Here is a 27,222-nt window from a genome sequence, read left to right as displayed (position 1 = left end):
GAATAGCCTTCATTAGATGTTTGTGTATTTATTTGCTTGCAGTTACTTGTCTTGTGAATTTTTTTTTTAAAGTACGACTTTAGTTTTTTTTGAAATTTGAGTAATTCAAAGTCTGGTAAATATGTGATTTTATAACCAAGTGATATTACTATTGAATCTCATTCTATTCTATGAGATCTAGCATTATAAGTTATAACTTTGAGTGTCTCCACTCACCTTAGCTTTTTCCAAAAAGTGGTTTCAGGTGCATAAATTGTGGGGAGCCATTTGATATCCATAGAATGTGGTGATACTAAATTTTATCAAGTCATAGTTTTACAGTTTTGTCAGGATATCAAACTCCAACCCCCAAAGCTTTACCACTAAATACCTATATTCCCCTACCTGAGCCTCGGGTACTCATAAATAGAATCATAATGGTATCTCCTGGGAAGAGCATGATAGACTATTTTTGCTAATCTTAAATTCTGAACATGTAAAATCTAAGACCAATGATTTTCCTTTATATACAGGAACTCTGTTAACATTTTTTCACATACTTTTCTAAAAATAGTAGCAGATTTATTGTGAAAAAAGGGGGTATTTGTTAGATTTTAAACTTCTGCTTAGGTTTATTTTAAAGTACATTAGATAATGCAATAACTTTGTACATCCCAACTTAAAACTTTACCACCATTATAGTGATGTCCCCTAAACTATAATACATTTAAAAAGAAATTACAAAAACGTTAACTGCATTAGCAACTTTGATGAAAGGTCAGGCAGTTCCAGAAATAAAATTTCTTTCATTATAATGTAACTTATTCTGGAGGGCAAGCTCAGCAGACAGCAGGTACTTAATGACTTTATTTTAATTAAAGAAAAATGAAAGACAAAAAAAAGGAAAGAAAGAGTGCCCATTTCAAACCAATTAAAATACTGTTTTCATAGGCAAATTTTAGTATCTTTCTAATACCAGAATGTGTCTTACACTCCTACATCAAATACTGTTTTAAGAGTGAAGTCTTCGTTTCTTAACAAGGATATCACCTAAATTAGCATGCAAAATGCACACTGGTTTAAAATGTAGCATAGGGCTGGAATGATAGTACAGTGGGAAGGGTACTTGCCTTGGGAGACCTGGATTCTAACCTTGACACTTGATAGGGTTCCCCTAACCCTTCCAGGAGTGATGCCTGAGCACAGACCAAGGAGTAAGCTCTGAGCATGCCCAGCTGTGCCCCCCGCCAATAATAATAATAATAATAATAATAATAATAATAATAATAACGTGGCACAGAATGAGAGTTGCAGTGATGTTCCCAGTTATTCTGCTCCTGGGGCCTCCCAGCACCCTAACTGAGTATATGGTTTGTGATATGCTGCAACAAGTAGTGTGTGAGCCCCGGTGAGCATCACAACCAAAGATGGGTATGGATGAACCCAAAATTAAAACGCTAGTAAGCACCGTACCGGCACACCTCCCTTGACCCATCAAATACGAAAACAAGAATGGGGCCAGCACCTCGACTAAAGGAGCCCCAGTGAACATGGGTGCAAACACTGCATACAGCCACAGAGAGGCCACAGAAACACTGAGGTAAGCACTGCACCGAAGTGTGAGACTCCCGGGAAGCACTGCACTGCAATCTCGAATGAAATACATGAACGTCAGAGGGTGCTAGGACTAAAATATCTATATAATCATAACCACGTTCCATATGACTCCGGGTCATTAAAACAAAAAGGGAGGGAAGAGTGAGAAAACTCAAGCAAAAAAGTTAATTAGAAGGTAAATTCTGACCAATTAAAAGCCCTATTTTGTTTTTTTAAATTCTTTAATCTGCTTGAGACATTGTTTTACCAACCAAGAATAGTATATGCTGAATACGTTTATCAAAGTATTTTGATGGTGGGATTAGTATATGCTAAATATGTTTATCAAAGTATTTTGATGGTGGGTTTTAGAACTTTAAAAGCTACCAAAATCACAAAACACAAATTTTCACCTAAAATTTCAGCTTTCCTTTTTGTCTTTTTCCAAATTTTATTTTAATAAGGGGCTGGAGCGATAGCACAGCCGTTGGGCTTTCACGCCTTTCACGCGGCCGACCCGAGTTCAATTTCTCCGCCCCTCTCGGAGAGCCCGGAAATCTACCAAGAGTATCGAACCCACGAGGCAGAGCCTGGCAAGCTACCCGTGTGTATTGGATATGCCAAAAATAGTAACAATAAAGTCTCTCAATGAGAGACGTTACTGGTGCCCACTCGAATTTTAATAAAGCATCATACATGACAAAGTTATACATAGTTGGGTTTTTGACATACAGTGTTCCACCACCAACTGACCAACAGTGTCAGCTTCTTCCCTCCACCAGTGTCCCCAAATTCCCTCACCTACCCCCCTACCCACTCCCCCCCCCCAGCCCCAGCTGGCATCTTAGAGTAATTGGATGAGGAAATGCAATGGTTTAAAGGGGGTGCCTAGATCACCCTTAGCCCTAGAGTATAAAGAGGAGAAAGAAAGAACCAGAATGAAGGGGGAGGGGAGAAGAGATAGCAAGAAGCAAGGCGGGCAAGGGTCAGGGGGACTCAGGTACATGGGTGGTGTTAGGGAATGATAGTGCTCAACGCCCAACGGCAGAGCCAGCAACTCAGTGTTCCCTACACTTGCTGTAAAGGATGAGTTTCCTTTGTGATGAGTCCAACCAAGTCATGTTGAGTCAACTTCCCTGATATGTACTGCATTGTTTTACCAACCAACTGTTGGTAAAACAGTTCCACTCTAACTGCCTCTAAACTCTTGAACTCTTGTCCAAAAGTATGTCCAGCTATACTCAAGAAGAAATTAATAATTTCAAAACCTCAAATGCTAGGATCAGACACAAGCAGAGCTTGGTTGAGAACCGAAAGGAAAAAATCAAAGGTGCCGTCTTTCTGGCTAATAGATCATCTACAGGTGCAACGTGCATTAACAGGAACTGATTTGTTACCTGGTAAATTTTCAGAAATGGCCCCCAGCTGGTCATGGCCATGATTACAGGATTAACACAACGGCACCTCGCTCAAATATTAAATGTGAAACATATAAAGTCCTCTTTCCCTCATCAGACTTACCAAAGCAATTTATACCCTCCCTACCCTGTCCCAACCCATCCCCAACGCAGAGACCTTTTTCTGGATATTAGTCTCTGGGGAAAAAAGGATGGTGGGCATTAACATCTGGACACACCTCACATCAGCCTTTCACCTCGCTGCTGTGAACTATCAGTAGGAAAGACATCTGCAAGAGTGACCCACACTTCCTCTGCTTGAAAGAGCACCCGGGCCACAGTTCCTTCCAGATTTCTCCCTGGAGAATTCAGACACAGGCGTCCACAGTCTGTACTTGTTTCCAAAGATAGACGGGAAAGGGAGCGCAGAATGGGACTTTAATAATGGGTTATAGACGCCCTCCCCAGCCGGCTGTCAGGGGTCCAAAGAAGCCGTCCACGGCACATTTCCCGATTAGCCATTTCCATGTTACTCACACTCATCTCGTCAGTCACTGTCATGTATCACATTTGTCATGTCAGAAACACGGGATATCATACTGGCCTTTGTCCATGAATCCTCTTCATTATGAGTTGGTGAAGAGAGCCAGAAATTAAAGAGGGTTTATTTTAGGTGGTGTGTGTTGACGGATCCTCGGGGTACAAGTCAGGGAGCAGGACCATCAGTCAGTGTCCACAGGGCGAGCCAAGCTTCATTTCCCCAATGACTGCAAAGCCTGGTAGGTAGAGGTAGGTGGGCTTCAGGTAGCCCCGGCCTTTCTCCTCGGCATCAGCTTCAGAGAGACTCCAAACAGCCGGCAGCAGCAGCAGTAACGGCCAACACCCAACACCCCCTGTCTTTGGGCTTTTTAGTAGAAATCATGTGTGAATATAATTCCTAGGAGGCTGAAGATGCCTGTAAGATGTCATCATTATTTCAAAAATCTCCCTTTAGAAATCTATAAATCTGTATCCCTGTATGTCAAACTAAGTATTCATGTCTTCTTATTTCCTCTCTGGATAACTACATTTCCTTTAAAAAAAATCTTTATTCTAGTTTGAATCCTGCCTATCTCCAAAAAAAATCTTTTTTCTTCTTTTTCTTTTTCTTGTATTATCTCTTTCACTGTTCTCACTGTTTTGCAGACTGCTAGCCTTGGGATATATATTTTTTAAGCCTTCTAATGCTTAGTCTCCTTATTTATGAAGAAAAACTACAGATTATATACATAGATATAATTTTCAATAGAATCAAATATAAAATATTAATAAAAGTATTTACCATATTTTGGCTTTCAGAAAAGTAATGTAGAGAATTATTCATTAAGACATAACTTTACTTTTTATTAGCTGTAACTATTTTTCACTGCCATTCATAAAAAATGTCTGAAACTAAAAAATAAGTCCCACCTTAAATAAGAAATTTATTATTATATGTTTCCAAGAATTTCATAAATTTACTGACATATTTCATAAAGTAAAATTTGAAATTTTCAAACAATTCAAAAATTTAAATTGTATCAAGGTTTAAGATGCCATTACGTTGCATCAAAAAGAATGCCACATAATGAAATCTCAGGGATGTACCACACAACTCTGACTTAGCAAATTTAAGTGTAAGAAGGGAGAATGAGTTAAAAGCAAAGTAACTAATCCTAGAAATGTAAAACTTGGAATGATAACCAACATATTTTACACAAACCCCTATTTCTATGATTAAAAAATACTGTGATTCAAGGTATCTTAAATATGGGAGAAGGCTTAAAAGGCTTGCATTTACAAGGTACCAAGGTTGTTACCCTGAGATCCGTGGCCCCTGCATAGTCCCCATGCCCCTCTCTGTGTCCGTGGCAGCCCCTTTGTACCACCAGGTCTAAGCAGGACCACATTACAGGCTTGAGACTGGACTGTCCAGCCTGGCTCAATCAGTACTATTGGCCATCCTCACTAGGAACTCCTGGGCATGCTTGGGGAAGTCCCTCCAAATAGTAATTAAAATATGCCAAAACTTTTAACACAGACACAGGATATCTGTTGTATTTTGACCATTTCCCCAGTCAATGCGGAAAAAAGCTTTCTAAGAATTGAAAAATTAATATTCAGTATCCTACCTGACTCCCTTATAAATGTTTTGGACAGTAATACAGAAAATTCTGCAGTCTCTGCCTTGGAAAATTAATTCATTGATACACTTTTGAGTTGCAAAGAATAGCCTGGTAAACTCTACATGCATATTTAAAAAATCCAGTCATATTTTCTCTTTAAGTTAATTTTGCATCTCATAATTATAAAAGGAAAGGTCTTTGGAAAACAAACTGTTGAACCTTTATAATAATATCAAACATTCTTAATAAGTCAGAAAGACAAACAGTTTGAATAAATATTTTTGCCACGAGTGCATGTGATGTGATACTTTCAAAAGAAAGTCATGACAAAAGACACCACTGGGTATTCTAGATGTGCAATTATGTCACTGTCTATGATAATAACCAAAACTGCTTTTATCAAAAATCCCTGCCAAATTATTCAAAACAATGACTAATGCACTACATTTGGTACATTAATGAAATCATTGTGTAAAAAAGAATTATTGTTCATTTTTCCCCAGGACATGCTAAAGGTAAAGTACCTCATTTCTAAAATATCTTTAGGAATTACAATGCATGCTTCATATGCAAATGGAATGATCTGGGAAATAATTAAAAGCATTATGTCTTTGGAGAATCATGACAGTTTAATTTTTCAGAAAGTAGGAGTATTTAGGACACTAGGCAAAACCAGAAACCTGGAACTAAAACACAATTTCAGAACTACCAGTTTCACCTTTTCTTTTAAGAGAAAAAATACTGGAAGTATTAATGCAAAAGTAACCTACCAATTTAACAAAAGAATAAAGTTAGCCCAAGAAAATATTTTTACTACCTAGTGTATTGACAAAACACTAAATTTGACAAAACAGAAGAATATTTAAAACCAAGAGAATATATAAATAATAATCTGGGCGTTAGGAATAAAACAGAAGACAGAGAGAGCAAGTACGAGGGCTAATACTGAGCCTTGCATGCAGCCAACCAGGTTCCATCCCCTGCACCCCAGATGGTCTCCCCAACACTGCCAGGAGTGACCCCTGAGCAAAGTGCCAAGAGAAGCACTGCTGGGCGTTGTCGAACTGCACCCCCGAAAAATAAATTTAAAATAAACTAGAATCAAATGTTCAAATTAGATATAAAAGTTTGGCACTACAAGGCAATCTGAAAAATCTACCATAGCCTTACTGCTCGTATTTCCTGCCCCCCAGTGAGGACGCCAGAAATGTGAAGTAATACTGATTAGTGAGAGTTATTCCAGTTTACTGGTACAATCGCAGCACGCTGCAGTACAGACCAACGTTCTAGCATATTCCATCCACGTCGCCACTGGTTCCATACGCCGAGAGCTACAGATGCAGTCCGTAATTCCAGGTATCCATCTTAGAATCTCTCAAGATCTGCTCTGAGGTAAACCTATTTGAAGACGTGCGGACGCATATTTTAAACTTCAGTGAGATACCTGAGCATTTATGAACCCATCTCAGAGAAGAAAAACATACTTGAAGAATCTAGCATCGTAGGGATGACCAGAGGATTCTTTAATAAATATTGCTACCGGATCCATTGAATGCTTGTAGCAAATATGACTGTCACTGTCACTGTCATCCCGTTGCTCATCGATTTGTTCGAGCGGGCACCAGTAACGTCTCTTATTGAGAGACTTATTGTTACTGTTTTTGGCATATCCAACTTGCACGGGTAGCTTGCCAGGCTCTGCCTCTCGGGCTCGATACTCTCGGTAGCTTGCCGGGCTCTCCGAGAGGGGCGGAGGAATCGAACATGGGTCAGCCGCGTGAAAGGCGAACGCCCAACCGCTGTGCTATGGCTCCAGCAGCAAATATGACACAAACAATAATACAATGCTAATGAATTAACGACTTTAGAAGAGAGAATTATCTAAAGGTACAGCCCGCAGAGTGCTCCTGTGACCTCCACACAAACACAACAAAACACAAAGGAACAGGGCGTCGCTTGCAGGGGCTCTCTGAGAAAAAAATATATATTGGCAAAAACTACCATCACTTTGGGGAGACTCAAGTAAGTCCTCAGGGGGTAGGACCATGGGCTGTAGAGCTACGGAGCGCTTCCCCTAGGTCAGAGCCAGGGGGAACGCAGAGGCTGGAAGAGGAAAGGAAGCAGAGTCCAGTCGCCGACAGCAAACACAAACCCAAAGCCAGCAAGTCAAGCACAGAGGCCTGAGCGACCTTTTTGAGTCTTACATGCACGGGCTGAGCTGGAGACAGACTCAGGCTGTGTGTCCGTGTCACCACACTGTGCTGAGCAGCCCCACCCCAGCACACATGCTTCCCTCCGGAGCCCACTGGGCCCTGCCCACACACACCCTGCTCAGCTACCTTTCTCTTCAGCCACTAGACTGCGCAGAAGTCGTATCTCTACGACATCTCACACGTTGCAGTCTCTTGCCTAGAGCCGGGCAAAGAGCGGTCCAGCCACCTCTGGCCTGGACACTGGAAACTGCCATTCCGGAGACCTCCGCCCAGCTGCGGGTCACAGCGACAGCTCTGCCCTGACACGACCCACCCTTTAGCTTCCAGCTATCAGCCACTCCGCGGGCTCATAGGACCGCCAGCCGGAGAGCCAATGGGACCTACCTGCCAGCCCGAAATGGGCTTGCCAGGCTCAATTTCCAGTGCCAGCCAGAGAGCACTGAGCGCAAAGGGTCAAAAAGGTCAAGTCTGTGCTGGATCCGGCACATCCTGTCGGACAGAAACACGCAGCTGGCACTCTCCGACACAGACAGAACCAGCAGCCCCCTGGGCACCGCTGGGAGCAGCCCCTCCTGAAAGAGCCACTTTTTCAGGAAGGGAGCTGCCATTCCTTCCTCCGGCAACCCTAGAAGCCACCCATGAGCCGTGGTTTGGCACAGTCATCCCGGAGCTGCTTCTGGCAAACGCACCATCCCACGTAGCAGCGAACGCCGGGATTCCAAGCCACTGCCCAAAGCAGCCGGGTGGTGCCCGCCAGACAGCAACAGCTGCGACTCCGGAGCCGGAACCAGCTAGAGGCCTGGTGCCACCAGTCCCCTGTCAGCAGCCACGAGCACATAAATCAGAGTAACGGGCCTCAGGCTGACCTAGTAAGCACTTCAGCAAACCTCACAAGGCACTCGGGGCGGCCAGAAGTCGGGCGAATCACAGACACTGGCCTGATATTTCAAAAGTTTGTGCCAGACTGTGGCCCACAGCAACTGAGTTTCTCAGTCCCACCCTTTGTTCCCATGAAGCATCAGGAATAACGGGGGAAAAGAGAAGGATTTCAGCACATTAAGAGAGGAGGACCGAAGCCTAGGCACGTTCTCAAGGACGTCAGAAATTTCCGCCTTGCCCCGGGGTGAGGAGAGAGCAACAGTCCTCCCAGTACTCACTGAGATAAGGAAGTCTTTGGAAGAGAGACACAAAGCCCAAACGATGAGGGCCAAGAAGTAGAAAATTCAGCAGTAGAGTGCAGACCTGGCTTCTGTATGGCCTGGGGTCAACTTCCGTCAACACGGGGTCCACCACCATCTCCCGGTGCAGCCCCAGAGGCCACAGCATTGCAGCAGTGGCCCAGAGACTCCGAGCACTGCAGGATGAGCAGCACCACATTCTCAGGCCCTTGCACTGTCTCGAAGGGAGTTGCAGGAGGAACCTGGTACCTCCTGAGCCACTGTTTGGAGAAGGAATGGAGGGAAGGAGGAAGGGAAAGGATGGAAGAGGGAGAAAAAAAGAGGGAAAGAAGGAAGGAGGGTGGAGGGAAGAAGGGAGGAAGGGGGGATAAGAGGAAGGGAGGGACGAGGGAGAGATGAAGGGAGAAAGGGAAAAGGGAGGGAGGGAGGAAGGGAGGGAGGGAAGGAAGAGGGGAAAGAGAGAGAGATGATGCGGAGAGAAAAAAGTTGATGGAAAAATTTTAAGAATTCATTCAAACAGAATAGAGTCAAAAAAGTACAACAGCGGAAGGAAGAAGCTAGAAACTGAGCAAGCACTTGACATTACCACTAAAGAAATGGTCATAGAGAAGAGATTGATCAAGAAAATGGAAGATTAATTCATGGACAAGAGCAAGAGACATGACAGCCAAATCACAGGGATTAGAGGAGAGGACACATAAAAGGGGAAGAATGGGTGATGGGAGAGATAATGGCTGAGAACTTGCCCAGGCTGGAGGGGGGTGACCTGTTTACTGATCCAGGAGTCCCAGTGAGTGACAAACAATAAACCCAAACTGACCCATATTAAGACTCGTTCTCTTATAAGACCCTTAAATAGAAATTATCTGTATGCCATCAATTCAACAGTGGATAAATGAAACCTAGCATATTGTTACAAAGGAATATTATCCAACCGTATAAAGAAATGAAGTACTAATATTTGCTACAGTATGGGTGAAACTTGAAAGCATGCCAAAGAAGGCAAACTTTAGAAAATGTGATCATAATTCATGCATCTATGGTTGCTCTCATATAATAAAAATTTATAAATTTTGGGTTTTGTATTTTTCTTTAGATAATCACTAAATGGGCATACAGTGACAGCATTAGAAAACTACAGAGCAATGAGGCAGGATAAATAATACAGCTATAGGGCGCTTGCCTTGCGTGTGGTCTACCAATAGTCGATCCCAAGATCCCAAGAGTCTCATATAATCCCCTGAGCATCACCAGGAATAACTCATGAGTGCAGAGCCAAGAGCACTGTCGAGCATTGCCCGCCCCACCCCTACTCTGCCAAAAGAAAATGATGGAGCATCTGGGTTTAGGCAAGAGAGAAACCTAAAAGAGAATAAATAGAAAATGACTGTAAAATGTTTCATATGCCAGGCTACAAAAAAAAAAACCTTCTAAAATGTATCATTCTAAACATTAAAATGCTTAATTGCATTCTTTTCTTCAGGAAGATAATTGCATTTTCACCCATTAATTTCACCCCCTAAATTCCCTTCTCTACCAGTATAAATAACAGAAATATGGCTCTGTATGTGCTAATGAGGTCATCTTTCTCGGAACAATCTGGTTCCATAAATTAAACTTACTCACAAATACAAAGACCTTAGTTGGTGTGATTAAAATGCCCCGTGCAGAGAAATGGGATTCAGCTTCAGGAGTTAGTTCTCCAAAGTGGTGTTGAGGTAAAGTTGCTGAACATGAGACAAGAAATCTCAGGCTGAATCTCTCTGGGGTGGTCCAATTTTTCAAAGAGAATCCTTCTAGTCTCCCGGGCTGTCATCATAATCATTTTTGATAAGCTGAGACAAAGCTCAGAGAGAAACTTAAACAAAGGAAAAAGACAAACTATAAAGATGACTATCCGTTTTTAAGAACATTCCCATGTGAGTTCAATGACAGCATAGGTCACAAGTGAAAACAAGTTATCTCCCGCTCTTAAGTTAGATTACTTACATGGGCCAATGATCTATTATTTCCTTCATTAAGGAAATAAATTCAATTAATTATATGTATAATATATCATGACTTCTAAACTGCTGTGTCAGGTATTCTGATCATCAAAGATAGGAAAAAATGATGAAAATTATGATAGCATAGCAAAAATAACGAATATTTATTGAGTCCTTAATTTGTGACCGATAACTGTGAAAGTATTCTAGAACCATTATTTTATATATGCTAAAAGAACATCTCATCTAGCTTAAACCAAGGAGAGGCTAATTCTAGAAACTATCACAAAATAACTGCTTTCCAAGGCTGTGTCCATACTGGATCACGTTAATACTAGTGAGAATTATGCAGACAAAATTGTCTCCCACTGTAAGGCCTCTCAATGCCACATCACACTGACCAATGTCTGTCTATCTGTCCGAGAAAGCCTCTGCATACCCCCTAGCTACAACAGATCTTCTCAGTTCTGCCTTCTCCAATCAAGAGTAACCTGACAGTATTCCATAATTCATGCCCACAAAATAATGGATGGCACAGAGAGCTGTGTGTTCATGCTATAGATGAACACTTATCATTCATTTTTGAGACATTCTTTCATACCAAAACATTCAATTATAAGAACAGCAGAGTCGCAAGGCTGTCAGAGAAACCTTTTGGAATTGGTAGTGTTTTGAATTCCCTCCTTCTCAATGAACTGCATGTTGAATGGGTGCTATTTTAGCTAGTAATCTCTAGATTTTTTAAAACAAGGAAAATGAATAAAACTGTAGTGGAGACATAAGGTCTCCTTCCCCAGGAGAAAAATTTACACACTTTAGTGTTGCTTACCAAACTCCTCATTTACTTGGCCATGCCTACTTCTCCAAGTTCAGCTCTCATCACTTGCCAAGAGTTGACCAATTTTAATTTCCTATCAATCTTCCACAAAGGTATAACCCACAACTTTTAGTCTAACACACATTTCATTTCAACAACCTGTACTAAAATTGTATATCCCTTTCATTCTGAAGTTAAATGTATACCCTATTTTAAAAATCCTTCCTGAACCTTCAAGAGAAGTGTTCCTCCTATGATCTCCAATTTTTTTGTATCTTCTTCATTAAAGTATTTATCTTACAATAAACTTTTTTTATTGTAAAAAATATTGTCTATGACACCCATTGGAACTGAATACCTTTGTCATGGATATTTAGGATAATTTTTACTCATGTGATAAAAACTGATACTTTTTCTTTTTTTTATTTTATAAAAATATGTTTATTTATTTTTTATTTTATTTTATTTTTTTTCTTTTTTTCTTTTTTCTTTTTTATTCTTTTATAGAATCACCATGTGGAAAGTTACAAAGCTTTCAGGTTTAAGAAAAACTGATACTTTTTCAATAAATTTGTTTTTGTCTGTTCCAAGGGCAAAACTTAGCTCCATGTCCTGCCCCCTTTGCACTCAGTTGTGTTCATATGATTCTGTGTTACTCAACAGACTGTGATCACCACAGAGAATCCATTTGAAGTGCCTAGTCAATACCCAAGAAAGAAATAAGATTCTTCTTTTTAAATACATATTTTAGAAGACCATTTTACTGCATTTGTTATATCAACTGGGTATAAACTAGAATAAAGCAGGAAACCTATAAACATAATGCAAATGTATAATATGTATTGAATAACAAACAAAGCAATGAATCAGAAGTGTGAATATCTTGGAAAATAATTTATATTTTGGTGCACTGTTATTAAAAAATAGCTAATATTTATTTTACTTGGTACTGCTTTCTAAAATAGCTTACATAAATTAGCTCATTAGACTCTCTTAATGATGTTTTGAGACTGGTTACTATTATTATCTCATTGTACTGATGAGTGAATTAAAGCTTAAATCAGCCTGCTCACTGTTCAATATAATTAGTAACTGAACCAAGATTCAACCCAAAGAAATGCACTCAGCACCTGTTTATAACCATTCTTAAAAATTAAATACCATGTCTATATAGTTCTTAATTATAAACAATAAAATTATTTAAATAATAAATTAAATATTTTATACTGATAACATTATATCTTTTTATAATCGTTTTAAGAAAGATTTAAGAACCCCAAAGAATTTATGATGACACCATTTTTGGTGTTTTGTTAAATACCCAAAGACTCAGATGCTTATATTAAAAACTTATATTAAAAACTTTTAGGTTTGACAAAGAAATACAATTTTTAAGGCTTCCTGAGTTGTTATTTTTATTATTATTTTGGTTTTGGTTTTGGTTTTCAGGCCACATCTTGTAATGATTAGGACTTATTCCTGGCTCTTTGCTAAGGGATTACTCTTGGTGGTATAACAAAGTTCATATGGTGCATCTGGGATCAAATCTGGGTCAACTACTGGCAAAACAAGTACCTTCCCCATTGTACTCTCTTTCCAGAAGGTTTCTAGCATTATTTTAGACACTCCATGAGAGATTTTGCTTCTTCTGGGTCAGATATTTTAACAGAGAACAGAAACAGACTGAGATATTTCTAGATTTTATTAATTCCCTGGTTTCATCAACTATATAAAATTAAAGCTTACTGTAGAATCAGAAATCAATTTTTACACATTTGCAGTTCATCCCTCAAGTTATAATTCATTCAAAATTACTTTGTTCTCTATATTTCAAAGATCCATTTTTAATAGGGGTATGACATAGTGTAATCCTCATCATGTCCAGAAAAGAATCTTTCATCTAGACTATTTAATTATGTTTGTGTCTATTTGAATTTGATCATTTTAACAGGAACCTCAACTAGATTTCTATAAATTTTATGCGTTCTAATGCCATACTCTACTATCTAGCATATTTTAAGCACTCAGTATCAAACGTGAGATTTAGCTGTTGAATAAGTAATTCTATTCTTTACAATAGGGACAAATCGTTATGCTCTGAAAATGACTAGAACATTTGTCAGTACATTTATTTAATAATCTATGTATCTCCCTATTTTTAGAATACCATAATATTCAGACTTTAGCTCCTTCTCAGCTGTTTCTCTTATGTTATAGTATCTGCAATTAAGGCCAAATCCATTTGGCATGATTATTAATGGAAAGTCGTCAAGAAAGTACTGTGATAATCTCACCTTAAATCAGTTTTAAGACATTTTGAAATATTTACTCAAAAAGTCCAGAAGTATGTAGTGCAGATGGAAGCATTTCATTAGAGTATGTTATTTTCTCCACATATAAATATGACTATTTTAAGATAAAAACAGTTATACAAAAATGAAACAGTCCTAAAAATAACAGAGCAGCATATGAGTAAGAGAAACAAGGGTATATTAATACATATTCCAAATCAATGAACTATGTAATTTCCTGTATATTTTTCAGAAACAGCCAATATTAACTTTTGAATAATCTTTCTTAATAAAATTTGTATTTGTACAAGAGCAAATTCTATAGACACTATTTCTAGAGATAGAGTTGGTTTAATTGATTTCTCACATTTAAAAAAAAAAGACCAGATAAGAGCCAAAGAGTTAGTACAGAGTTAAGGCATTTGCCTTGCACACAGTGGACCCCCATTCTATCTCTGACACTGTAGAAGGCCCCCCAGGAACCACTAGCAGTGACCCCTGAGTGTGGAGACAAGCATAAGCCCTGTGTACCACCAAGAATGGCCCAACCCGGCCCCCCTCAAAAAAAACTGTAGATTCTAAAGGATTTTTTAAGTTAAAGGAACAATACAGCATATTATCAGTAAAGCATTGGCTAAGGACTGGAAAGATGTCTTGAAAAATCAGTACTGGCCACAGAGAGAGGAGAGTTTAGTGTTTTTTGCCTTTTGTTCTAAAAGAGAAAGAAAGAAAACGGGTAGTAACATTTTTCACATCCTCCAATTTTTGTGTATTTGGTTTTGGTGTATTTGTAGTGCAGACTTCAATTTGCTTGTCTGTTTGTTTTTTGTTTTTTGCTTTTTGGGTCACACCCAGCTATGCACAGGGGTCATTCCTGGCTCTGCACTCAGGAATTAACCCTGGCGGCGCTCAGGGGACCATATAGGATGCTGGGAATCGAACTTGGGTCGGCTATGTGCAAGGCAAACGCCCTCCCCGCTGTGCTGTCTGCAGTTTGTTTCACTGTATAGCATGTGCTGAGAAATTCCCTGCACGTGTCCAGTGTGCTTTTTTTTTGGTATTGAATCACCGTGAGATACAGTTACAAAACTTTCATGACAGAGTTTCAGTCATAGAAGGATCAAACATCCATCCCTCCACCAGTGTATATTTTCCATCACTCAACAACGTTCCCAGTATCCCTCCCACCACCCCCTCCCAACCCCACCCCCTGCCTCTGTGGCAATTTCCTTCTTACTCTGTCTCTACTTTGGGGCATTATGGTTTGCAATACAGAGACTGAGAGGCCATCATTTGGTCCTTTATTCTTTTGGCTTTTGGGGTCACACTTAGCAATGTTCAGGGGTTATTCCTATCTCTGCACTCAGGAATTACTCCTGGCATTGCTCGGGGGACTATATGGGATGCCGGGGATCAAATCCGGGTCAACAGTGTGCAAGGCAAACGTGCCCTTCCGCTGTACTATCTCACCAGCCCCATCATGTTTGGTCATTTATCTACTCTCAGTACACATCTCCTATCCCAATCGATCCGTCCAACCATCACTGACTTAGTCATCCCTTATCAAACTAATAATTGGTTCAAAACATAAACCACCAAGCCATTGTACTAGATTCTAGTACAGATAAAATGTTGACGGCACATGTGTAAGATGATCCAACTGAAAAATTTACATTTATTAACGTAGGTTCTCAGCACCTTAAGTGTGATGAAGGAAACTATACCCTCCTCCAAAACAGTCCACCTTTAGTTTGCACAGGAATTAGTACTTCCTGTCAATACTACTCGATTTTGTTCATTGTAATTTGTTTAACTCTACAAATACTAGTATGCTAATATCAATACTACTTTTAGAAATATCCTCTTAGAATTAGTTTTTACTGCCATTAAGAATTTCATTTGAATGATCTTTGAATTTTATATATATAAGTATAAAACTGGGGCTGGAGCGATAGTGCAGCGGTAGGGCATTCGTCTTTCATGCAGCCGACCCATGTTCAATTCCTCCGCCCCTCTCAGAAAGCCTGGCAAGCTACCGAGAGTATTGTGCCCGCACGACAGAGCCTGGCAAGCTACCTGTGGCGTATTGGATATGCCAAAAACAGTAACAAATAAGTCTCACGATGAGAGACATTACTGGTGCCCACTTAAACAAATAGAAGAGCAATGGGATGACAGTGACAGTGAAGTATAAAACTCTTATCAAAATAAATACATTATACTGAATACTACCGATGAGTATAGACTTTCTGAAAATTATGTAGAGGAATGTAGCCAAGATACTTTGATATTTCCATTTCCAGTATTTGCAATGACAAATACTCTTTGAACAGCATAGAATAGAGTTCGTCAAGCTGAGACTCACTGCCTGTTATCTAACAAAATTTACTGCATGCCATCTGCATTACTATAAGAGACACTAATCTCATCCAAATCACAAAGTTTGGTTGTCTTTCTTCATGTCCCTACTCAGTTCCTAATGCCACAGTTAACTCCTAAATCATACAAAATTAATCACTTTCTTTGTGCCTGACTTGTTTAACAACCAACCCACCTAAACCATGCCAGAATAAGAATTCATGGAATAAAATGCCGAATCTTGTTTCATTCACTATGCACCCTCATGGCCAAGTTCCCATATTGGATGACTCATATTCTACAGCTCTTTCAGACTCCTCTACTCCCTCTTTCTGAGTTTTGAAAGAATAATTTTAACTTCGAGATAATACCTTAAAATGTTATAAAGCAAGATGCGCTGAGAAAAGGAACACGGAGTAAAGAAAAGAGGCAAAAGAATCCAGTTTCCCTCTGTTTTTATACGACCTTGGTCATATCACGCCCTATCTCCAAAATGCATCATCTTTATCGGTAATAATAGTGGTCCTGGCTTGCAATGACAAATGCAATAAGGCATACGAAGATACTCTATTATTATCTTTCTTTCAGCATGAGATGCTCCTATTTATTTATATGGTCTTTGACTTGACCAATGTAAAGCAGGGCTTGGTGTAGACAAAACTGAACCAGAGTTTGTTTAATTTGGGGAAGGTCAACATTACTCCTAAACCTTGTTTTCATGCCAGGACCTGGGCATGATCCTATCTCCTAGAACTGTTTTAAACATTTCCAATTATAATACATATAAATTCTTGGTCCGATGCCTGACCTTGGTGAATGATTAATAAAATGACAGAATTTATTCAATGTGGGGTTTACATAATACTATGTATTTCATTTGATTTTATGCAATTCAATTAGACAACTTTGTAAAAGCATAAAGCCCGAGGAATGTAATCCTGATTCCTAATGAAGTTCTTGAACTTTAACACAAGAGAAACAGTCTCAAGGTCACACTTCACGGGTGCCTATTCAAACAACTTAAAATATGTATTTTCTTATTCATATGCCCTGTAAATGTGGCAAGAAGATACATTTATATGTATACTTAACAGTGATAAGGCCCCAGTTGCATCTCCTTTAATTCATGATGATGATCAAAGATAGTGAAGCTTGTTGCGACTATGACAAGGGATGAACTGGAGCAATACTACCGTGGAGAAGGCGCTTGCCTTGTGCACAGCCAACCCGGGTTCAATCCCCAGCACCATAGATGGTCACCAGAATCCACCATATAGAGCTAGGTATGGCCCAAAAAAGAGAGAGGAAGAAGAGAGAGAAAGAGAGAGAGAGAGAGAGAGAGGGAGAGAGGGAGAGAGAGAGAGAGAGGAGAGAGAGAGAGAGAGAGAGGGAGAGAGGGAGAGAGAGAGAAAGAGAGAGAGAGAGAGAGAGAGAGAGAGAGGGAGGGAGATTTTTCCCCTCTCTCTCATTGTAGTCAAGAGATTTGTGGTTAGGAAAAAAAAAGTGACAAGAAAATAAGCAAAAAGAGGACCGCTAAAGAGCCACAACGAAATCCAGAAACTAGTTTCAGAGGTGTGTATTATGTAGACTGGTCAGATGTCTCAATTTTTTTGGTTGTTGTTTAACGACATATCCGTATCTATGCAAGGAAAGGTGGAGAATCAATTGTGAGTTTCTGAAATGACTTCCAGCTACATTTCCTACCTTTCCTCTAACGCGTGCTTTCCAATTATTACTGAGAGAAGGAACGGTGTTTGGGTTATTACTTTATACCTCCACGCAGAGGTCCATTAAAGTTTCTCATGACGTAAGTTTGCCTGAGGGATTCAGGCATTCTATTCCAGCTTAGTAAAGGCAAAATTAATATTAGACAAGTAACACTTTGCCTCTTGGCCTCAGTTAGCAAGTTCATCACCTTAAGCCAAAATAAACAAGAAGCAAAAGTGTGAAAGATACCAAGGAACTGCAGGACATGAGAGAGACGATACTGGCCAGGACTCTAGAAAACCATTTCATACTTACTGCATTGTTTAGTCCCAGGGACCAGGGTATCTTCTGTTACTTACCAAGGGCTTGGTTTCATCTTCATCTTTGAAATAATAGAGCTGATCTCCCTTGAGCACAAACCAACGCGTGTGCCAAGTCTTGACAAAGCCTCCTTGCTTCCTTAGCCACCCGCACTTCATGGCACTGTTCCGCCCTGGGCCCTGTGGGGTGTTCTCCGTGGGATCAGTGCTCTCCTCCATGATCAATCTGATGGAATTTCCTATTGAACCAGAAAGAAAAAGAAGGGGGAAAAAAATATCAAGATTTCTCTGTTCTGTTCAATTTCCTTTTTAATCACCTCTGTTCTTTAAGAAAATAAAAGCGGCAGGAGGAATGAACTGCATATTAATTCTCTTGCCAAATTTCCAGAGGCTAAGCATCCTGACAACAATATGCTCTAAGGTAATTGGAGCAGATTTATTGTGTCATCTTCAATGAGCTAGTCAGCTGCTGAGAGATACTAAACCTTGTTCTGCACAGAACGAAGGATGGGAAAGTTCTAGTGATAATACATGAAGAACAGCTTGTAAAAGCAAACTAAAATTACAAACGAAAATCCTAATTCTCATGACAATGGGCCTTTGTGTGGGGCAGGCATACTATTAGAGACCCATTGTAAAGGCCTGCAACAATCTAAGCAAACATGAACTTGGCATGTGTTAAAGTTTAAAGGGACTATTCTAAAAGCCTCAATGCAAGACATTTAGTTGGACATACATAAAATTTATCAAGATGTTTCTGCCTCCCTCACTCCAAGTATTCCCTTGAAGGCTTCTTTGACTAATCAGAAATTAGTGTAGCTTTAAAAATTTAAGGGAACAAAACAGACAAACAAAATCAAGCTTTAAAAAATACTTTACTGGTCAATTTCCTCCTCTGAAAATCCCTTTAAATTTCAAGAGTAAGGAGTCCCCTTGAGTTAATTGCATGATGAAGAAATAACAGTTCTAGGTTGTGTGCAAGAGAGTACAAAAATGTACCTTCTACACCAAGCAAAAAAATAAATAAACAAAATACACTTATCAAGTGGGTGGTGTACCTGAGACTTTAATGTGGACCTAAAACTACAAATTGATTAAAAAAGCAGAATATTTCCCCTCTGATATATTTGGTCGCAAGCTTCTCACTATGTTATTTGTGATTAATTCCAGAAGGCACGATCTCTACATCATCTTCCTTTACATCGATGATTTTTCAGTGGATTCTTATGTACACATTCCTAATTATATATTTCATAGAGTTCCATTTATCCCGGCTTGATTATTTGTTTTTTTTTCCCTTGAAGTCACAGTCAACCTTTCTGTCATTGGATTTTTCATTTATTTGAACTTAGTCCTGATATTCAAATAAAGAGACTCAGCAGAATTTCCTTATGCGTCTTATTTTGGTAACTTGAGCCTTCTCAGTAAGTTTGCCTTTCGTGCATGCATTTAATCTACCCTACCCTTCCATTTACCGTCCTCTCCTTGAACTAATTTACTTTTTAAAATTATATTGTAGGAACCGTGATTGCAGGATTGTTTATGGAACAGCTTCATGCATACATTTCAGCCCCCCGCACCAGAGTGTCCGCTTCCCTCTCCCACTGTCTCGGGGTTCCCCCTCAAAACCCTGTATCCCACCCCATCTCCCCGCTACCCTAGGCGCAGTTCCCTAGATCAGTCAATTCTCAGGTTCTGTTACCTCTGCCCTCTGATTCCGCCCCTGCTGTGCTTCCTTATATCCCACGTGTGGGAGAGCTCACGTCAAGCAGGTCTGGAGAACCACCTGTCTGTCTCTGTCTCACTCAGAAAAGACTCTTTCCTTTCTTCTACCGACAGCGTCCTAACTCCTAAGTCCTCGTTTCAAAACTATCCTTGGAAACTCCCTTTGCGCGTAACTACTCGCAGGAAACATTCTCCCATCTTGTGTGTGCATGTGTGTGAAGAGATTGAATCACGTCTGCTGCTTCAAGTTTGTTATGCCCTTGGGGCGGGAACTTTCATCTCTTCATTTCACAGTACTTGACTTGGTATAAAGAGCCAAGTACACCTCACTGCAAATGAACAATAAATGCTATAATACTAAATGCTATAAAAACCATATTAGCTCGTATTTAATCAAAACCTATTCGGTCAAAATTTTTACTACCCTGAACAATTTTTCTACCGATATTTAAATTGTTACACAGAACTTGTTATGCACAGAACTTGTGTATCATCCCACCTATTTATTCTCTGACCAAACATCTTAACATACAGAGTTGAGTAAGACCTTCAAAAAATCGTATTTACTGTTATTATTTGATTTTGGTGTAGGGGCACACCCAACGCTGCTCAGGGATTACTCCTGGCTCTGTGCTCAGGGATCGCTCCTGGCACACTATATGTTTCTGGGGAACAAATCTGGGTCATTCCTGTATAATGCAAGTGCCCCACTGTATTATCTCTCCTGTCCCAAGGGAGAAAGACCTTTAAACAATATTCCAACACAAACACACACACATAAATTTGCATGAACAAACATATCTAGAATTCATTGCATAACACAAATTCTTGTTTGGGGGCTTTGTTTTATTCTTTTTATATGCATGTTTTATTCTCCTTTCATATTTCTACTTCTCATTAGGTTTGAAAAATCTCCTCTAAAATATTCAAGGTAATTAGGAATCGCCCATCAATAATATAAAAAAGTACACATGCCCAACTTCCCTCTTGCCTACCACTACTGCTTAGGAAAAACTATGTGCACATTATTCTCCTTGCAAATAATATTTCTAAGGTTGGCTAATGCCAATGGCAGTGGTTCATCTGAAGTCCTGATTCTAATGCTTTTAATTTACAACTTCACAAGGGACAAAATAGCATTTGAAATAATTATAAAAATTAATTTAAACACCGGAATAGGGCTGGAGAGATGGTACAATGTGTAAGTCTTGCATGCAGTTGACCCAGGTTTAGTCCCGGAATCCTATATGGTCCCCCAAACCTTCCAGGAGTGATTCCTGAGTGCAGACAGGAATAAACCCTGAGCACAGCCAGATGTGCACTCAAAAAACAAACCAAAAAAATGAAAACATATTATATTCCCCAAAAAGAAAATATATAATTGCTGCCCAGTAAGTATTTTACTAAAATAGCCATGAATTTAATAAACGTGTTGATATTTCTAGGGAAATAAATGAATGAATCAAGTTTCTCCCCCTTAATTTTAAAATGGAGAAGCTGCACAGAATCATTTTGATATTCCTCATAACACTTTAAAACATATTGTCTGTGCAATTATATAAATATATATGGAATATATATGAATACTAGGTATCCTCCACACTTAATGTCTGGCATTTTTGTGAAGTTTTTCAATATTTAATGAATCCATCCATTTTTCAGTAGTTTGGTGTTAGGTATCCAAAGTGAACATGATCTCCTTATGAAAACTGATTCTGTCCAAAACCTGATCTTAGCAAATGGCACCAAGATAAACCCAGTTGCCAATAAACCGAAAACTTATCTTCAATTTCTGAGTATCTAGATGCCTATTACCAAATCCATCAGTAAATTAATAATCACTGTATCACTGTCATCCCGTTGCTCACTGATTTGCTCGAGTGGGCACCAGTAATGTCTCCACTGTGAGACTTGTTACTGTTTTTGGCATCTCCAATGTGCCACGGGTAGCTCTGCAGTGGGTGGGATACTCTCGGCAGCTTGCTGGGCTCTCCAAGAGGGGCAGAGGAACCCAACCCAGGTCAGCCGCATGCAAGACAAACACCCTACCCGCTGCGCTGTCACTCCATTATTCACCAAAAAATTATTTCAAGTGTATCCAACTGCCTCCATCTATGACACAAGATACCATTCCCTTTGACTGGGTGCTTCTCACGACCCTTCAACTTGTCTCATTCTATTCTTCAGCACAAATACAGAAACACGCAGGCACATACTCACGCCTCTCATAAGCCACAAAGCAAAATAAGGTTTGGGGGAAAATGCATCAGATAATGATTCTCTGCACTTGGGATTTTTGACTCACAGTGTATTTCTTTTAAAGTCTAGATTCTTATTCTGGCTTGTAAGACTCTTCATCACCTGAAACATTATCAGTCTGAAATTTCATCAATCTAATAAAATTTCCTGTAACCCCCTTTACAACTCCTCCAACACACACACACACACACACTCACACACACACATGCGCTCGTGCACACACACGTACACACGCACACACGCACATATGCACACATGCATGCATACACACTCACACTTCAGACAGGTGCTTTAATCCAAGCAGCTACACGTACTATCAGGTCTGGAAATAGTCAAGCTCCTCCATGTCTTGAGGTGTGACATTTGCTGGACTACTCTGCGAGGTCTTTGTCGAGCCCATCTCATCCCCTTCATCTTTAAAGCAGTTCCGGATCACTCAGTGAGTTACTGAATCAGTTCTCCTCTTGCCATTTGCTATTACTGAACTCCGTCTTTTGTATTCCTGACTCTTCCCTAAACTGTTACTTCCCATATGTTTGCTGTTAATCTTTCCTCCAGGAGGCTGTACACTTCAGGAGGCTGGACACATGTCTTCTCAGTACAGAGTACACAGTCTACCCAGCACCTTTAATAGTGCTTACTTGCGATCTAGTAATTATGTGATAAAGCAATGAGCCTGTAACAATAGCAATAGACTTTTCTATAAAAACTGTTTGGAGGGATTTTTAATTGCATTTCATATTTTAATTGAGGCTACATATTTTAAGAACTTGATTTTTGACATGAGAGGCTTAAATTAGCATGAAAACTATTTTATTGTTTTTAATGAATCGCTGTGAGATACGGTTACAGACTTACACACTTTTGTGATCACATTTCAGTCATACAATGCTCGAGTACCCATCCCTCCACCCGTGCCCATTCTCCATCACCAATGCTCCCAGGATCCCTCCCACCAACCACCACCACCCCTACCCGCCCCCCGCCTCTGTGGCAGGAACATTCCCTCTTACTCTCTCTCTCCTTTTGGGTTGAAAACTATTTTAAACATAACGTCAAAAATCATCCAACTTAAATGAACCCAAAACTTTATGAAGCTCTTTATGAAGAAATTTAACACTCAAAACTTTTTAGCCCTGCTAGAAAATACTTAGAATGAGTTGTGGTTTAGCATGGAGAAAATTGCAGTTTACTCAAATTCTCCAAGAATGACTTAATAGGATCTGCACTGGAAAAAGTACTTTGTCTGGGACAGACCATGGAAACCGGGTAGCACATGTACATGCAAAGTAGAGCTATCGATTTAAACCTTCAACAGATCACTTTCACAGTCACATAATAATTGCATAAAGAGTTGCTATAAAACTAAAACGGAATTGAGAAATTGACTTGTTCTGCATATAAATCTTAGGGGAAAATCCTAACCATTGATATGGCATCCATAACTTTAAATCATTTTCTAGGGGTAAACAGCTGGTTTGTTTCTAAACCTTTATCTGGTTCTTTTTGAAAATCAAATGGACCAGAATCACAACAGGATCACAGGTGCGACACTGCGCTAGAGAAATCAAATGCTGTTCAGAGCTCACAACTGACCAGGACTTGCACTTCCTTTTCTATTTTACCCTTAACCCACACTAGCAGCTATATCGGAACTCCAACTTCAGAAATTCAAAGCAAAGGTATTTTCTGTTAGTCTCACTGGACTCTACCTTTAATCATACATTATGTTAAAAATAAAAGAATGATCCTTTTTTTTTCATTTTGGGTCACACCTGGCGAGGCACAGGGGTTACTCCTGCCTCATGCTCTCAGGAATTGCTCCTGGCGGTGCTCAGGGGACCATATAGAATGCTGGGGATTGAACCTGGGTCGGCCGCATGCAAGGCAAACGCCCTACCCACTGTGCTATCACACCAGCCCCCTAGAATGCTTCTTTTTAAACCGAAGAGTTTTAGTGTGAAGGAAATGAGATATCTGAGTTAAGTCAGGAATACAAAATTGAAAGCGGTCAGCAGAAGAATACTTTGCTAAAAATTTTTTTAAATTTATTTATTTTTTAATTAGTGAGTCATAGTGAAGGTACAGTTACAGAATCACACATTTTCATGCTTCTTTTTCCCTCGTGCAATATTCGAGAGCCCATCCCTCCACCAGTGTCCATTCTCCACCACCAATGAACTCAGTATCCCTCCCACCCCCCAATCCCATCCCCCCCACCTCACCCCACCTCTGTGGCAGGGCATTCCAATTTGTTCTCTCTCTCCTTTTGGGTGTTGTGGTTTGCAATAGGGGTATTGAGTGGTCATCATGTTCAGTCTCTGGTTTACTTTCAGCACCCATCTCCCTTCCTGCACAGGATCTCTAATCACATTTTACCTGTGGGATTTCCAATCACATTTTACTTCTTAAAGCAGAAGAATACTTTTAAGGTGGGAAATTCGCGGCTATTTTTCTGAGAAATCCCTAAGAACTGTCTTTCACTTGATTCATCTGAAACTGGATTGCCCTAAATATTACACAATGGACTATACTTTTAAAATTTTGTCACATGTTTAGATCAGTAACTCTAACTACTTGTCTTATTTTAAGTTCAGTATTTTTATACTCACAGTAAATAAAAATGACTTAATGAAATGAACCATTAAAAAAATCTTTAAGAGGCCAGAAAGATAGTATAGCAGGCAAGGTGCTTGCCTGACCCAGATTCAATTCCTAGTACCCCTTAAAGTCCCCTGAGCCTTGCCAGGAGTGATTCCTGAGTGCAGAGCCAGGAGTAAGCCCTGAGCACAGCCAAGTGTGGCCCTAAATAAAAAGTTAATGAATATATCACTGTATTGCTGTCATCCATCATATCATTGTTCATGGATTTGCTCCAGTGGGCACCAGTAATGTCTCCATTCGTCCCAGCCCTGAGATTTTAGCAGCCTCTCCTTACTCATCTTTCCCAATGATTGGAGGCTCTTTCAAGGTCAGGGAAATGAGACCTGTTATTGTTACTGTATTTGGCATATAGAATATGCCACCAGGAGCTTGCCAGGCTCTGTAGTGCAGGTGGGAAACTCTCGGCAGCTTGCCAGGCTCTCCGAGAGAGAGGGAGAATGTATATCAGAGAATACAAGCAAGTATGTTAAAACCAAACACATGTGTGCTGCTTTATAAAGGCACATCAGTGGGCTAGACTATAAGAGGTCGTCAAGGCTGCACTAGTCTCTGGATCTTGGACGTTGATGGGATTACACGGTGCCAGGGGCAATTTGTGGGTGTGACTGCCAAGCCACTGGAAAATGGGGGGGGGTCTGAGTGGAGGAAGCCCAGTTCCTATCTGAGCAGGCTTGGAGATTTCAGCCCCGGGTCCTGCACACCTGGATTCCTTTGTCGGTTCCTCCATGCATGAGGCTTGTCCAAGCGTGTGGAGAGTGGCCTTGAGGATGGTTGTTGCTGGGTTCCAGAGGTCTTTGGCTCCTGGGGCCCTGCTCGGGGTGGGGAGGGAAACTCAACCCACCCCCCTCCAAGGGGCCCCTGTGGAGAAAGCCTGGCGAGGGGGTGGGAGATTCTGCATCACTCTCTTCCGGGAGCTTTATTTAATATAGTTTCTGGATCTTGGCCGTTGATGGGATTACATGGTGCCGGAGGTGGTTTGTGAGTGTGTCTGCCAAGCTAATGGAAAATGGGGGGTCTGGGTAGAGGGGGGCAAGTCGAGTTTCTGTCCCCACCCCAAGCAGAGCCCTGGTAGCAAAAATCTTCCGGCACCCAGCCACAGCCATGCTCAAGGCCACTCTCCACACACTCAGACGAACCTCACAGGTGAAGGAACCGGCAGAGGAACCCAGGCATGTGGGACCTGGGGCTGAGACCTCCAAGCCTGCCTGGATCGGGACTGGGCCTCTTCCACCCAGATCCCCTATTTTCCAGCAGTTTGGAAGTCACACCCACTAACTGCCCCCGGCACCATGTAATGAATACATAAATAAAATTATTTATTTGCTTTAATTCCCTTTAATGTCTCATAATTTATGTAAAAAAGAATCTTCTTCTTAAGGAAGTATTAATTCAGCAATGTGAGTAGTTAATTTATATTTTGATGTATTTTGTCCATCACATCACCGTTTCAGAGATAAGTCTGAGTACCACTGGAATTCCCAGTACTAGTAACAGGAGTAACAACGAAACTCAGAGCAGAGCAAATATTTAACCATTGATGGGGTCGCGAGAAAAATGACAGACACAAGACAAATGCACTGTGATGCTCTTCAAGTTTATGCCAGACATGATGATATAATCACAATTCTCTTTCCTGGAACCTAGATACATCCATGATCCCTCCTTGAGGCAAAAGCTAGACAGTCACAACCAATCAACTGTCTATGAAAAGAAGAGAAAGACTGTTTGTTAGTTTGTTTATCAACAAACCACATCCTCTGCTATCAGAGACTTTCCCTGGAGAATTTGAGATGGTAAAGGAAGAGAAAGAAGCTTCTTTTAATGAAAGCTCTAAAATGACTGCTACTATTGCATCGTAGGGTACCAATGAGAGGAACTGAAAGAAACACAGGAGGCCGGGAAGGGAGACATCGCCGTGCGACCCTGACTCCCATACTTTTAAACAGACCCTTAGAAATAGAATCATAGACACTACAGCAAGTAGGTCATCGGCCTTGCATGCAGCCAACCCGAATTCAATCCCCAGCATCTCACACGGTCCCTCAAACACCATCATGAGTAATTCCTGAGTGCAGAGCCAGGAGTAAGGGTACAAAAAAATAAGTGAATCAGAAAGCTGACCTTGGGAATATCTCATCTGTCTGGATACTCCTCTCCTCCACTTATAATTCATTGGTAAAACGTTGCTTTGAAAGTTGTCTCAAAAAAGAAAGAAAACAGATTTTTCACATATAATTTGACAAGTAATGAAATTATGAAAGTTGGACCATGGGGGAGCAATGAAACAGGGAAAGACTTTTGTATACAGTGATGAGTGGGAAAACAATTCTGAAGCATTTGGAATCTGAGAAACCAGAATCTTCTCTGCTGGGTGCTCCTTTCACACAGGGGAAAACCTCTGAGCCTGTAAATTACAGAGTTTTTCCATCTCTGCCCCCTGATGCCCACAGTTTTAAGCTTAGATAAAAGCTTTTCTGAAATACTACTTTTAATGTTAGATTTCCTTAATGAGTCCAGTCTGGAAAATCAGTGATGTTGTCAATTGCATTATCATTTCAAGCTTCTCTTCAGAGAGCTTTTGATTCAACC

At 40.3% G+C, this 27,222-nt stretch overlaps 1 protein-coding gene across 2 annotated transcripts in view; it reads right to left on the bottom strand.

The window, feature by feature from the left end:
* Nucleotides 1-27,222, bottom strand: part of ARHGAP24 (Rho GTPase activating protein 24) — a 693,477-nt gene that overhangs the window by 359,549 nt on the left and 306,706 nt on the right. For both annotated transcript variants that reach the window (XM_055139840.1, XM_055139841.1), the window contains exon 2: nucleotides 18,025-18,224. In XM_055139840.1, coding sequence (XP_054995815.1) covers nucleotides 18,025-18,204 — 180 coding nt within the window. In that variant the 5' untranslated portion in view covers nucleotides 18,205-18,224. The remainder of the gene's footprint in view (nucleotides 1-18,024; nucleotides 18,225-27,222) is intronic.

The sequence above is a fragment of the Sorex araneus genome, chromosome 5 (genome assembly GCF_027595985.1).
Source record: "Sorex araneus isolate mSorAra2 chromosome 5, mSorAra2.pri, whole genome shotgun sequence".
In the NCBI taxonomy this organism is placed as follows: domain Eukaryota; kingdom Metazoa; phylum Chordata; class Mammalia; order Eulipotyphla; family Soricidae; genus Sorex; species Sorex araneus.
This window is presented reverse-complemented; position numbering and strand designations above follow the sequence as displayed.